We start from the raw sequence: 14596 nt of genomic DNA, 5'->3' as shown, positions 1-14596 counted from the left end.
ATGGTTGCCCACAAAACATCCACAGGCTCTGCTGCTTAAAATTAGGCATTGTCAGAGTGTGAGGCAGCAATTGTGTGTTGCTGATGGAGGGCATGGTTTCTCATTGCACTGAAAGGTAGCCTTCCTTCCTGTCCAGGGGAAAAGCCAGTGGTCATCTCTATATCCATCTCTTTATTTCAAGGTCAGCAGTTCCTAAGTCTAGTTGACACCCTCCATTTATGTGTTGCAGGAAGAGCTTTAAAGCCTCCACAAAGCCTAGACTGAAGCTTTGTCCTGACCATGGTTTAATTTCAATAAAAACAAACTACTTTTTATTGAAATAAAAAATTGCCCAGCCATTAAAACACCATGCACCTGACAAGCAGAATGGTGACAAGGGAGGGCCTCCATTTTACAGTGATGTGCATTCATGTTCATCTTGCAACTCTGCAGGGTTCTGTGCTGAGTACTGATGAATGGAGTCTTTAAAGCCCTTTTCATTACAATATGGTGCTCTCAGAGTGCAGGGAATTTCAGTTAGCCTGAACTTAAAATAATACAAACAGACCTGAAGAACATGTAGAGCACCTCTGGCTTTAGTGTACTTTCAGGCAGTTACAGCTACATGCCCAAACTGACTGATAAAATGAGTTTCCAGCAACAGTGCCACTCACTTTGAGTCTTTTTTGCCTTCCATTTCTGTACCATACTTCCCACCTCGATTTCATGGCATCAATGCCTCGAAAACCCATGGCACTTCTAACAGAGAGACAGGTTAACGCTTCTGTTTTCTACCATTTCCTGCAGGCATCCCCAGCTGCTCTAGCAAAAAGCGTTTTGGCTGAAGTTCCAAACCAAGTCGTGGACTATTACAATGGCAAAGGGATAAAACCAAAATGTATGTCAGAGTACGAGTCTTCCAGGACACTAGCTCCATGAACCTGCCTGCACTCTTTTACAAAATTAAAAAAGAAAAATGCTACTGTCTACAACTACTGTACTTAAAAATGAAACAAAAAAATAGCACGTTTTGGTGATTTTTAACTAAAATAACCATTTTTTTTGCATGTGTAGCCTAAAGGCTTAAATCTGTTAAGCAGTTGTATTGTTGAAAACTTTTTATGAGAAAAAAAATCCAGAAAAAAAAAGTGAACTCTTTACATTACAGCATGTCGCGTTGAAATAAAAAGTTATCTGTATCTGTTTTTTATACAGGTTTGTTCAAATTTTGCTAAATTTCTTATCTTTACACTGTAAAGCATTTTGAAATATTTATTGAGAGTTGATAGCCAAAAAGTATTTGGTTTAATCTGCTAAGAACTGAGAGATTTTTCAAAATGGCAGATGCATGAACTGTATTTTGCATGTTTAAAATAAAAACAACACAGTTTTGCAGTTGTCTTTATTTCTCTCTCTGCCACAAGGCTGCCTGCTTTCAACTTCCATATTCCAATAAAAGGGTAATAAAGTGTTTCAAGAGATATTGGCCTGAAACATGGGCATTTCTAATGTTAGCAGCTTGTAACATGGCCACCCAAACATGACCACTCAGTCTGTGGCCTGAGCAGCAATTTTTCAAAAGCCTGACGTATCTGGTTGTTCTGGAGGGTTCAGTCCATAGCTGTAAACAGGTCTGGCTTGGAGGGCTTAATCCATCAGGACTGCATGTCTTAAAATATGCCTACTTAATTCAAATGGTCTGGCTGGCTTTCAAACAGGTTGTGTTTTGGCTAAAAAAAGTTATAATCTCTTATGTTTGGGAATTCTTATTTTGTTTCATTTGTATGTTTTAAACTCATACCCAATATCAAACTTTGCGTGACACATTTTCTGAAAGAAATTTCACACAGCCTGATTTTGTGACAAACTTCATGCGTATGCAGATCATTCGTGTGTCACAGAAAACTGCCTTTGTACCAAAATAATTTTCCATCCGCTTTTTTTTTTTATTCCCCTAAAGAGGACACAGAAGAACAGATTGGCAGTGTATTGATCTTTCTGTTGACATATTTATGTATATAAATGAAGAAATTAGACCATTGTTATTTATCGTGTTTGAATTTTGGCTTCTTCATTTGCTAAAAGACAATAGTGAAAAATGTGACTTGTTAGAAGTTACAGGTAAAATTTGACCAAAAATAATTGGTGTGCGATTGTCCAAAGGGCACAGCTTTGGATCAGTTGTGCTCCCACTGAATTGAAAACATTCTTGTTGCTACTTCCAGAAGCCATTTGGGGCCAGTGCTGAATATTTTGGAAAATCTCACCTGTGAGCAGGGGGGGTTGATTTAGAAATATTTATTTTTAAATGAGTTTGCAGGTAATGTAGAACTCTAGCTCCCTGATTCTCCTTTAGAAGTAACTTCCATGGGATCAGCTTTGATTGATGATTTTGTACCATAAAATGAAGGCAACGGGATAGCCAAGATGCATGTGACTGTCTCCCCAGCACATTCAGTTCTGCTCCATCTATATCCTGCAGTGCAATCATTCATGCTTGCTAGTAAAGATTCCTTCAGCTGATAGAATATTGAACAGCAGCCACTATTACTTAGTCATAGGTATAAACTGTCTGAAGACATCCCAACTGATAGATCTCAAATCCACTGGCTGACACTTCATTGCAGAGCTTACCCCAGCAAGCTGCACATCTCCCTCTGTGGATGTATTTCAGCTGGAAGCTACTGTGATTTTCCTTTACATCTCATACACCACTCTGCCAACATGTCTTAATTTTCATGTACAACGTCTCTAGATTCTTACACCCATTTCTCCCCTTTTTTCTTTCCTTCCCTATTCTCAGAAAGAGCATTTTCTAACTGGTAAAGCACATGACTGAAAAATCAATGACTCCATGTTGTTTGCTCCTCCAGTATTTTATTTTGTAATCTTGGCCAGGTTTAACTTTTCTCCACCTCAGATTCCTCTTCTGTAAAATGAAGGTCACTGCCATATATTCATAAATATCTCACAATGGTACTGGAGGACTTTAATATTTGAAAAGTGATTTGAGATCCTCTGAGGCATGATTGTGCTCTCAGCACATAAAAAGTATTACCCTAGGACATGAATTTAGAGAAGTAATGTACAGCTGAGGAGGGGGTAAGCCTTTTCTTTATTATTTGCCAGATTAGAGGAAAGTAAAAGAAAGATTTCAGAAAGAAAAATTAGGAATCAGATAAATTGTTCTTCTGTTATGTATGATCTTTGGCTAAACTGATTTTTGAAGTGTTTATAGTTACATAGAATTTGGCAGTTACAACTCTTCATTAGCAGAAGTGTTACAAGGTGCTTCTATAACGTAGCATCACATAAAATGCAGAGATCAACAAGTTATTGTATGCTGAGCTGTATAAATCATCAGTCATTTTCATGTGGTCTATATAAGTGCCTCAAGAGAATCAAGAGTTGCTGCAGATCTTTCTGTTTACTTCACACAATCCAGATTATAAATATTGTCTACTTAAAAACAAGTCATTATCAGTGGTAATATAGATCAGCAATTCTGTAGCAGCCCTTAAGGTATTGGAAAAGGTACCTCCTTGATACTGAAAAAAACAACTGGAAATCTCCTTCAATCTATACAGAACCCAGAATGTAAAACAAGCACGTAGTAGTGTGATGAGCTGGTATAGGAGAATGCACAGAAGACAAAACTAGCCATATGGCAAAGGCATTCTAATGAGGCTTTGAATGTTAATTTCATTGCTCCAAGTTAATCAGTGCAAAAAGATTCTGTGGGCTTTGTGCAGTGTCATATCATTAAGTATAGGAATATATCTCTGAAATGGCATTTTTTTCCTCCTGTTTTATCTATTTAGGGTTTTAGCAAGGCTATCCTGCCTTTAGGCTGAATCGCCATCAATTTCTCTTATAGATTTTTTTAATGCAGATTTAAACTTCTGCCTTTTGATAGATCATTTTAAATTCTAAAAAATCCTTTAGAATAAATTATATCTTGTCCTTTCGAAGTAATTGATGATCTAAAATATCTTCTCTGCCAACTGCAATCCTGCCTTCCTTTTTACTATCTCTCAAATCCAATTCGAAACCCAGAAGTCCCAGAGTACTCAAATATCTTCATGATCCCTATTAGCCCAAAATACATTAACACCCATAAATCTTGAGCCAGATACTGAGCCAAGTTGTATTTTTAGTTGTGTAGGTGAAACCAAGTCTACAATAATAAAAAAAAAAAAAGTGCTTATACACTGCTAATTGCTTATTACCCTAAAGTGAAACCTACCCATATGAAGTTCTTACCATGATAAGCAATAACGTTCTATAGCATTTGATGAAACAGTCTACAGGTATGTAATGAAAACAAAATTATAATAATAGTATTGCTTTAAAACACGTATTTTCTTTTAGCCTCCAATTATCAAAGGTATGCAACTGACGACAGCTAAAATGTTTATGGTTTGATCTGTTAGAGATCTGCTGAGCACGACGGAGAACAGAAGTCTGAGCCAAGGCTTGCTGCAGGTTGCAGAGGTGATACTACAACAAATACACAGGTGGAAGGCCCCAGTCCTGTGCAGATTTGCACAACAGAGCCCTGCAGCTCTGCAACACTCAACTACATTCCTTGGGTTTACTCACACACCAGATACTATGACAGAGCAGCATGTGGCTTAGTGAGCCTCATTACCGTACTGTAGTAAGATCTTTGCCGATGAGTTAAACTGAGTTACCTCCTTCAGCTTGGCTTTCCAGCTGCACGAACACGAACAGGACATGGTTTACTCCCAGAAAGAACCCAACTGGTTATTGAGATTGACCTTCCTCACTTGCGATTATGGGTCTTGCAGTCACAGCTGCTATGTGAATCTAAACCTATATCCAACCTTTCCAGAGTGAACAAGGTACTAGACAAACTCCCTTTACTGCTAAGTAGCATGGACATTGCAGGCACAAAGCATTGGTACATTTACATTCCCATTTTTTTGAATGGGAAGGATGAGCTGGAGAACTCCTAGGGTAAGGTTACACCTCAGATTGTTTTTTCTCTTTATTTATAGAAAGTGCCATTTTGCCACAAGGAAAATAGAGTTTATAGCACTATCCATCCTCCTTCCTTCATAGCTCTTACTTGTACCTGCAGGCCTGGGCTGAGAACTTGCATTTTACCAGAAACAAGTTCAGCAATTAAGAGAGCTAGGTGTGTGACAGTGGTCAGCCCAGATGTACATTTGCGTGCAACATTCACTGCAAACCATTAGTTCCCTGCACTCACACCCCCTCTTTTCTGTTTTTCCAATTTCATTGCATAGTTGGGGAGATCCTCCAAACCGATCAAGTGAACCTAGGAGATTTCGCCTTGTGAAGGCTGCCAGTTCAAAAGCAATGTTTCCATTTCCTCATTTCTGCAATTCTGACTACCCAAGGCAGCAGGCTGGCAGGGAAGGTTATTTTGTAATGGGCACTGTTTCTTTCTCTTCCTTCTCTCCAGAGAAGCGCTAGCCTTTTCTACTACTGTGCAGAAAGCCTTGTACTGCTGTGTTCAGGAGGCACTTGAATTCACTGAATTGAGCAGGCAGTTGGCAATCTGAGTGCATTCAAAGTTGCAGCCGTCTTGCTACACACACACACACGCACACAAATTGACAAGAGTTCATGCCTTTTTAGCATCACGAAAAGCTGCATGGACAAAAAAAAAAATTAAAAAAGGTTTGCTACTGCATCATCGTGTTAAAAAGGAGAAAACTTTTCCTTCCAAAATGTGTGCATGTATTACTTCCAAGTTACTGCTACATGAAGTCCTGCATCATCTCAGCTACAGTGCATGCTAGATGAGAAACGCATCATACCGTGGCAACAAGGCTAGCTAGCATCAAGACAGCCCCCTTCTCTAGCTGGAACATCCATCATGACTTGGCAAGTCACTTAATCTTGCTGTGTGCCTTGGTTCCACATCTTTAAAACAAGGATAAATAGCATTTCGCTACTTCTGGGGACTTTGGCAGGGTAAGCATCACTGTAGGGTTGTCACAGTGCTTAGAAATTGGGAGGTATCACTTTTAGCATTTTTAGATCCCTTCTTCCCCCTACTACAGAAGTCCCTGTCAGAGCAGCAGCCTAAGCTACTGATGGACACCCCAAGAAAGTGTCTATATGAAATCTAGCAACACCCCTGTGGTTCCTGATGTCAGGGAGAGAACAAAAAGATGCAGTGGTTGCTATGGTAGCAGAGATGACTAACCAGCTTCAGAGAGGGAGTATCAGTTGGACCGTGAACTTGAGAGATGCATTTCAGAACACACCTTGTGTTTACTTCTTAAAAAGACAAGAAGGAAACATAAGGACAAGGAGCATGTGTGAAACCTGCTGGTAGTTTTCTGGGTCACAGTTTTGGGTGTGAACACCAAAATTCTGCTCAGTTGCCCACCCTGCAGTGCCTGCGGCCCCTGTCAGGCCTGGCTAGCTGGCCACAAGCCTCAGGTGCAACACCCATGCACACACAGGCAAAGCCACGACCGACTTCAGCTGACCACCCTGACCAGTCACAGATCTTTAAAAAAGATTTCTGTTGAAACCAAAAGGCAGCCTCGGGTCCACAGCCCTCCGCTTCCCTAACTAGTGCGCTCTCAGCTGTGCTGGTGCCCTGCTCAGGGGAAAGGCTGAGTTAATTCTGAATGCTGATGAAAGCCAGACCTCACCGGGACCGGCCAGAGGTACCAGCCTTGTGCCAGGCTGCCCAGCCCACCCGCTGTAACCTTACCAGTAACTTCACCGGCTACTATATTAAACACTCTCACCAAAAATGTCGCCCTCCCTCCCTCCTTGCGTGCCCTACCCACCCGGAGAAGCCCCCGAGGCAGCCAACCCCACACTGCGCGGGGCTCCGGCACCCAGACGCGCCGCAGCCCGCCCGCGGGGCGCCGGGGCGGGGCGGGGGGAAGGGCTCCGGGGGGCGCCGCCGCTGACGCCGACATGTCGCGTGTCACTGTGTGGCGGCCAGAGCGGAGGAAGGGGAGCGATGGCAGGGGTGGTGGTGTTGCGGGGGGAAGGGTGCTCGTGTCTATTTCTGCATGTCCTCTCTCATCACCCCCTTGCGTGAGGTCTTACCCCCCGCCCCCGTGTCAGAGAAGCCCCATCCGCCACGGATGCCGCAACCCTGACCCGCGGGGCCTCGGGGCAGCCCTCAGCCCAGCGGCCGCCCGCCAGGGCCCAGGTCAAACCGCAGGCAGTGCCGCGGGGCAGGTGCCTTCGCCTGGGGAGGGCAGCGTGTCCCCCCGGGACAGTTACTTTGGAGTTAACCGCAGCCCCCCTCGCAGGGAGCGCGGCCGGAACCTTCTTCGCGCGGCCGCACGGGAGGTTTTCAGCGCCGGAGCAGGCGGCGCCGGAAGCTGGCGGCGGGTGCGCTGACGGCCGCGGCATGGCGGGCGGGGGGCTGCTGAGCCGGCTGGTGGGCCGGCTGCGGGCCGCAGCGCCAGGGAGGCCGCTCTGGGCGGCGGCGGGGGCTTCTGGCGGCAGGTAGCGGAAGGTCTGGGAGGGAAAGGGGCTGCAGCGGGGAGGGGCGCGGCGAGGGCCGGGAAGAGCGGGGGCAGAGGCGGGGCCGCCGCAGCCCGAGGCGAGGGACACCGTGAGGACACCTCGGCGGCCCCTGCCCGGCCGCGGCCTCTCTGGTCGCCGCCGCTGGGAGAGGCCTCGGGGTGCAGTCTGCCGGCAGCGCCCGGGGCGTTTGCACGGGTAGAGGTGGTGGGGCCGCGGGTTGCTGCCGGGGCACTCGAGCCTTAGCAATAGCCCCAGGCCGTGTGGGAGTGACGGCGGGACACGCGTGTGTGCATCCAGAGCACCTTTGCTTCCTAGTGAACGACTTGACTTGCTGTGCTTTCAGGCACCTCGGCCTGCTGTCACAGCTAGCTACCTGCCTTTGCTAAATCCATGGTGAAATACTCTGTTTCATTGTACTTGCAGAGGATGGAGGGGCTTGAGCTTTTCCGAGCCCTTAAAAGTTATGTCAGTATGGCAGGCTGTTTAGCAGCAAACATAAAATCAGAGTTGTTGGGGCTGGAGGGGAGCTGAGGAGCTTTCTGGTCTAACCTCCTGCTCGCAGTGTGGCCAGCTCTGAGGCCAGGGCAGTTGTTAGGGCTCCAAGGATGGAGGCTGCAAAGCATCTCTGGGCCCCTGTTCCAGTGTTTGACTGGCCTCAGGCTGAATGTTAACGTTTTTTCCATATGTCAAATCAGAACTTCCTTTTTCAGTTTATACCAATTCTCTCATCCTCCGCAGTGTATCTCAGTAAGCATGGCCTGGCCCTGTCTTATCACTTCTCATAGGTATTGGAAAGCTGCTGTCAGCCCCCCCCATCCCCCCAAGCCTGCTCCTCTCTAGACTAAACAAGCCCAGTTACCTCAATCCCCCTCGTAAGGCAAGTGCTGCAGCCCCTGTATTTTTGTGTACCACTGCTGGACTTGTCTATAAGTGTCCCTGCTGGGGACCCAAAACTGGATTTAGTATTACAGATATGGTCTACTTGGAGCACCAAAGAAAGGGTGATAGCTGCTTCCCTTGATCTTCTCACCGTGCTTCTGTTGATACAGCCCAGGCTACTGTTAGTTTTCATTGCTGCCAGGAGCTTGCTGGCTCCTTTTATTACCTTTTTGCCCCCGGGACTCCCAGGTCCTTTGCCTGGCTGGGGAGCAGCTCTGCTGAAGTCACAGCCTGTACTATTGCAAGTAGTTATTCCATCCAAGTTGTGGGACTTTGCATTTCTCCTTTACTAATTTCATTGGGTTCCTTGTTGGCTTTTCCCTCTGACTGACAGAGGGACGCCCTTGAGCATTCATTATCAACTGCTCCCCTCAGTTCAGTTTTGTTCACAAACTTAAGAAGGGTGCACTGATCCTCTGTTAGAGGTCACTGATAAAGGTATTAAACTGGACAAGTCCCTGAACAGACTCTTGAGGAACTCCAGTTGTAACTGGCCCTCTGGTAGCGTGTAAACCGTGACTCGTTCAGCCTGATGATCCAACCAGGTTTTTGCCCATTTGATAGCCCACCCATCTGTGCCATAACCTCCCGGTTTGGAGAGAAGGATGCCACAGGAGACTGTGCTGAAAGCCTTGCTAAAGTTCAAGTAAACAAAACCCACTGCTATCTATATCTTTGTTCACAGATCTAGGTTTTTTTATCGTAGGAGTGGTTGGTTGATTTGTTACTGCTTGCTCCCCTTTGGTAGATTTTAGAATACTTTGAAGTCAGACGAATGCCTGATGAATAATTAGGTGGTGTTGGTCAAGGGTGGCCAGTTTGGTGTTGGTTGAATAGCATGCTAGTATGGTTTCTGTCTTCGTGACTACACTGTGGTATGTGGTATGTATTACATTGCGAACATATGTGTTGTGAGACATTATTTGAACTGATAAGACACTTAAAATACTTTTCCCACCACTGGAAAGGGGACAGCTGGGCTTTGTAGTCAGGCACGTTAACAGTGTAACGTGGTGGCATGAGCATCTTTCTGAAGAGAACGTCCAGTTCCTCAAGAAGGTAACTGCGGAGGAGTACAAAGCTCAGACAGCCAGCAAGCTGTGCCCTCTGAAAGATGAGCCATGGGCACTGAATGAGTGGAAACCAGGTGAGAAAGTCTCTCTTCTGAAATACTAAACTCATGCTGAAATTATTGTTTTGTTGTTGCACTCACTAACAACAGGATTGTGTCTTATAAAGTATTCTTTTTGCTTTTACCTCAGCCATTCAATACATGTCCTAGTCAGTAAGTACATGTAATACATCTGTTCTCTGAAGAGCATTTAAAGTATTACAAGGTATTAAGAACCTTGTAAGAACTTAGGTTTTTGTCCAAATCAGCACTTGGCCAGTCCCACTGCTGCACAATGACAAGATAATAAACTAAAAATTTATTTAAGAAGACTCCCTAGGATGTGAAGTATGTGAACTTGAAAATGTTCTTGTAAATATCACTGGACTCTGAAGAAAAAGTGTAATATTTAACACATCCCTTCTGTTCAATGATTCCAAAGTCTTATGGACTAGAACACAATGTAAAGTTTTTGAGCCTTCAGAAGGGTCACATCCCTTGACAGCAAACAACAACATGACAGCCTGAAAATCCATGAGAAGATCCTCAGGTATGACAGTGGAAACTTGAACAAAAGGCATTTTTTTCAAGCTTTAAAGCATTTATTCTTCACCTTAAGTGTTTTGGTTTTCACATCACGGACTGTCAGAAGCCAGACTTGACAGTTTGCCTTTGCTGTATGGTTACAAGGACAAAAAAATATGCAAAGGTTTGGGCTGGGAGGAATGCCCTACAGTAAACTTTTCAATAGTTTCTTCGGCTCTAATATACTACATGGGTGTTGTGTTTTCTAAAAGAAAAAAGGAGTCTGAAGCATTGGTTATTTAAATGGGGAGCTAATTTGCATGTTCTGTCAAACACAACTGAAACAGATAGAACTTTATGGCTAGTGGAATTAAAAGCAATGAACAGGTTATTCCCAGCCTACTCACAAAGGGAGTCAGCAATGTTTTCTCGCCTTCTTCAACTCGCCTTAGGAAAGATCAGAATTAATGGGACTTTGCAGGTTATGAGATGGGCTCTTTCAAATATTAAGTATGGAATTGCATCCATGTTTTGTTTTGATCTACAGGTTCTGTCAGAGTTGGTGTTGTTGCAGTAAAGCTGGGAATGATGCCAATATGGACCAAGTCAGGAAAAAAACATGCTGTCACACTACTTAAGGTGAAATAAATCATAAATAATTTCATCTCCTGGACTGTATTCAGATTGTTAACCAGAAGTTTCAGGCAAAAGTGAAACTTATCCCTCGTACAGAGTAGGAAAACTCTGAAGAAAATAACCATTTCTTTCAACCCTGCATAGTACACCATGCTTATTCTGTTTATATCCTGAACTTTCTAGGAGTGGTCTGCCTTCTGCTATTCAAGTGCTGCAGAACTGTGCATAGTATTACGTGAGGGGAGATGGGAGGCAGCATAAAGCTGGGTTTAACTGCCCCTCTTCGCTGCTTTTATTTTGCTACCTGCAGGCACAAGTTTCACCTTGATTTCTGAGCCTTTGTAGCTCTGAAGCTGCTGCTTCACATTCTCTGGCAGCAACTGCAGTGATGAAGCTGTTCAGTGACCTCTTGCTTCCATATGATGAACCAGTGCTGTGAAGGGTGTCAGGTTTACAGAGTAAAGGAGCAGAAGCCTAAACTGTGGGCTCTTACTGTATGCTGTACCGCTGCACATAGTAGGAATTGTACAGATCTTGCAGGCAAAAGATGACTGTAGGATGTTATTTGATTTCTAGAGCATTTATAGAAATATAGTTTGCATTCTACTAATATTTTAATATTAGTAATAATAGATACTATAATTAGTATATTTACTATATGATTAGTATGTTTATTATAATTACTAATAATAGATAAGCCTTTAATTGATTGGAAGAAGGATGTCTTACGGTAAAAAGGTAACACACTCCCCTTCTTGTAGGCTGGATCTCCTGTTATGTAAATACAAATGAAAACAGAAACTGACTTTGTTTCACTTGTTTTGATAATCTCTTACTTAAGGTCCTGGAGCATACAAATCTGCATATACTCAAACACTGTTTTTCTTTTCTTAAGGTGCAAGATTGCCATGTTTTAAGATACATTTCAAAAGAAGAGTCAGGGGGAAAAACAGCTAAGCTACTTGTTGGAGGCAAAAACACATCTCCTTTTTCTGTAAGTGAACCACTTTGAGTGTTTTTGTTAGAGTAACTTTCTGTTGTGATTACAGTACAAAAGTAGCATAGGTAGCCTTCTCCAAGAGATTAATTGGCAGACATGCATGCTGTGGAACTGATCTTTTATCATAGTCACCTTTGCTTATTTCCTTAATGCTGGTGTTGATTCTTGGTTAAGAGAATAGCAAGAACTTTTTGAAGGTTTTGCCTCTTGATTCTCTAGGAAATGCAATTTGAGACAAGGACTGCAAGAGACACGCTTTAATGGCCTTTTGTAAACTTACCCAGCTTCATCAGTTTTTCAGAAGACTTTGTTCTCTACCTTACTCTTCCTGTTTTATTAGCTTTAGTTGTAATTTTTCCACAGATCTGTTGAGATTGTCTAATTTGCATATAATTTTACTGATTAATAAGTTTAAGACTTAATTTTCAGGAAGACAGCTTTGTGATTCTAGCTCATCGACAGTGGTATCAAAACAACTCACTTGTCTAAACAACTCAGTTGCCTGATGTGGAATTCCCAGAAATCTTCAGTGGCTAAGCTTGTCTAGCAGAGCTGTCGTTCCTGAGGAAAATTGAATTATAGATCAAGGCAGGAACAAAGCTTTCCCTCAAAGGACTGCAGTTTCCATGATCCATTATTTCTATAAAATACCACTTTTCACTTCTTGCAGTATCCTGACACTTGTCTGTTTGATTTAGACTAGTAAATATAAATAGGACTTGTGATTACAAAGCAGATTGTCTCAGTTGGTGATTGTGGCTTTTTGAGGACATACATATCCCTTTTTCAAACAAAAGGTTTTCCCAGAGCCTCAAAATTAATCTGTGTACTTGTTTTTGCTTCAGTGGAGGTGAGAGACGGAGGAGCTTTTTTCATTTGATAAATCTCTTGGCTTTTATATTTTGAACAGGCTTATATTTAAAGTTATCTTTCTTTTATTCAGTGGGTTTGTGCCATGTTTCACCATCATTGCTTGTACTTTCTCGTGTCTATCCTGTCACTTCAGTCCGTTTCCATTTTCTAGGTGTGACATTTTTCCTGGAGAAATGACAGCTGTGTTTTTAGTTTTCTGTTACCTTGGCTTAAGACATGCAAGAATCATGTAAATAATAATTTTCAAGTTTTATTACACACGTTAGACTCCTTACAGTCAATCTTTTCATAAAGATGATGTTACCCGTGATTCAATACATTGTCAGAGTAAAAATGTGCAGGAAGCAAGGAGGTATATAAAAAATTTCTATTTGAACAGCTCTTGAGAACTAAGAAAATTTTTTCAAAGCCAAACTACCTAAAAAGTCAGCTCAAGGATTTTTTAGTAGTTTGAGTTATGTTAGTGACTCTCTTGGACTTTTCACAAGTTAGCTCCTATTAATTTGATTGGATTTAGACTTATTTCAGTAAAGAAATTAATTAAATACCCTTAGACCAATCTGTGGTGAGGACATGGCCTGAGACTGAGCTCCGTAATATTACCGTTATTGATGCTGCCATTGTTGTTATCATCACTGTACAAACTAGGTAATTTCTAAGAAAGAATTTGGCATGCCGATTCTGAACAATTTTGCTTGTTAAGGTTGGGTGATGTCTTTCTGTGGCTTAGCTGCAGATTTGAATCATTGCTCTCCTATGTTTATCAGTCTTTTAATGTGTTTCTTTAATCTCTGAAGTGTCTGAAAGTGAGAATTAAAAGAAAGCTGAATGATACTGTATTGTATTAGCATAAGCAGTTTATCTTCTGTTAATTCCTTGTAGGAACATCTCTCTTCCTCAGATGCCTCAGAGCTACCGATTTTTAATTAATTCAATGTAATGATTCCATCAGTAATTTTACTAAGAAAGAGTTTCATGTATTTCATATTGCTTGGAAAATGATCACATATTTATGCATAATATTGCATATTTAGCAAGATATTTTTTTTCTTTTAAACTTGAATGTCTATTACAAGTGAACAGATTTTTCATGATTTTTTTAATGCAAAATTATTCTAGAAAGTACAATTCTGTAAGTGTAACAACAGTTTTTTGTCAGAAATATTTTATATGCTTCCCTGAAGTGAGGACATATTGATCATGTTTCTATAATACTGGCAGATGTTGTTGGTCTTTTCAGAAATAAGAACATCTGAGAATTCACTCAATGTTCTTCTATTTAGTATTGCTTTTTAGGAAGGCTTTGTAAAGACTGCAGTATTTTGTTTGTAGAAGTACATCTCTCGGACTTAACTGTCTGAAGAAAACTTGTTGGAATCAGAAGAGTGCAAGGCTATGGTGGGACTCTTGAGATGGAAGCAGTTTTTACCCTTTGACTTTACTATGCTTTTCTTCAGCTGTAGTAGCTCTTTGCAAGCAGTTGTGCTGAGCACAGAGCTCTCCTTGCTGTCGTCTTAAGGCGGCAGTTTTGCATAACAGTGGAAATAAAGGATCAATATGCAGGCGTTTAATAAGAAGCAGATTTCTTTATTTTTAATTCTTACATATGTTACTACAGTTTAATACAGTTAGCCTCCATTGATGCTTTAAATTTTTGTGGTCGTAGGGGAGATTTTTTATTTAGTTGATTAATTTTGTTTTTTAATTTGGGTTTGTACTATGAACTCAAATTAACAAACCACTCCAAAAATCCTTTTAACTCTCAAAGACTTTGTGTGCACACTTTGTCCTCAAATAAGGACAGATTCTTAAAGTTAAGATTTTGTATCTATGTCAGAGATCCTCATCATCTTGCTCCCTCATTCTTCACAAAACTTCCTTTGTTCTCCTAACACTTTTAAACCAGATCTATAAGAACAAAAGGAAGGTCAACATGCAGATTTTCAAAATAAGTTATGATTTTAAAGCCATTCACATTATTCTCTCTTTAAATACACAAAATTATTTTTGAGAGAGAGAGAAAGAATTGCGCAGAA

At 41.9% G+C, this 14596-nt stretch overlaps 2 protein-coding genes across 5 annotated transcripts in view; both read left to right on the top strand.

Annotated features, from left to right (window-relative positions):
• Window positions 1-1369, top strand: part of CPNE4 (copine 4) — a 315514-nt gene extending 314145 nt beyond the window's left edge. For all 3 annotated transcript variants that reach the window (XM_055806291.1, XM_005242246.4, XM_055806292.1), the window contains one exon: window positions 787-1369. In XM_055806291.1, the coding sequence (XP_055662266.1) occupies window positions 787-918 (132 nt within the window). In that variant the 3' untranslated portion in view covers window positions 919-1369. The remainder of the gene's footprint in view (window positions 1-786) is intronic.
• A 5865-nt stretch (window positions 1370-7234) lies between these two features.
• Window positions 7235-14596, top strand: part of MRPL3 (mitochondrial ribosomal protein L3) — a 31152-nt gene continuing 23790 nt past the window's right edge. For both annotated transcript variants that reach the window (XM_055805246.1, XM_055805247.1), the window contains exons 1-4: window positions 7235-7455; window positions 9384-9562; window positions 10599-10690; window positions 11583-11681. In XM_055805246.1, coding sequence (XP_055661221.1) covers window positions 7358-7455; window positions 9384-9562; window positions 10599-10690; window positions 11583-11681 — 468 coding nt within the window. In that variant the 5' untranslated portion in view covers window positions 7235-7357. The remainder of the gene's footprint in view (window positions 7456-9383; window positions 9563-10598; window positions 10691-11582; window positions 11682-14596) is intronic.

Source organism: Falco peregrinus, chromosome 5, assembly GCF_023634155.1.
Source record: "Falco peregrinus isolate bFalPer1 chromosome 5, bFalPer1.pri, whole genome shotgun sequence".
NCBI classification, from domain to species: Eukaryota; Metazoa; Chordata; class Aves; order Falconiformes; family Falconidae; genus Falco; species Falco peregrinus.
Note: the sequence above shows the minus strand (reverse complement) of the source record. Positions and strands in the feature narration are given on the sequence as shown.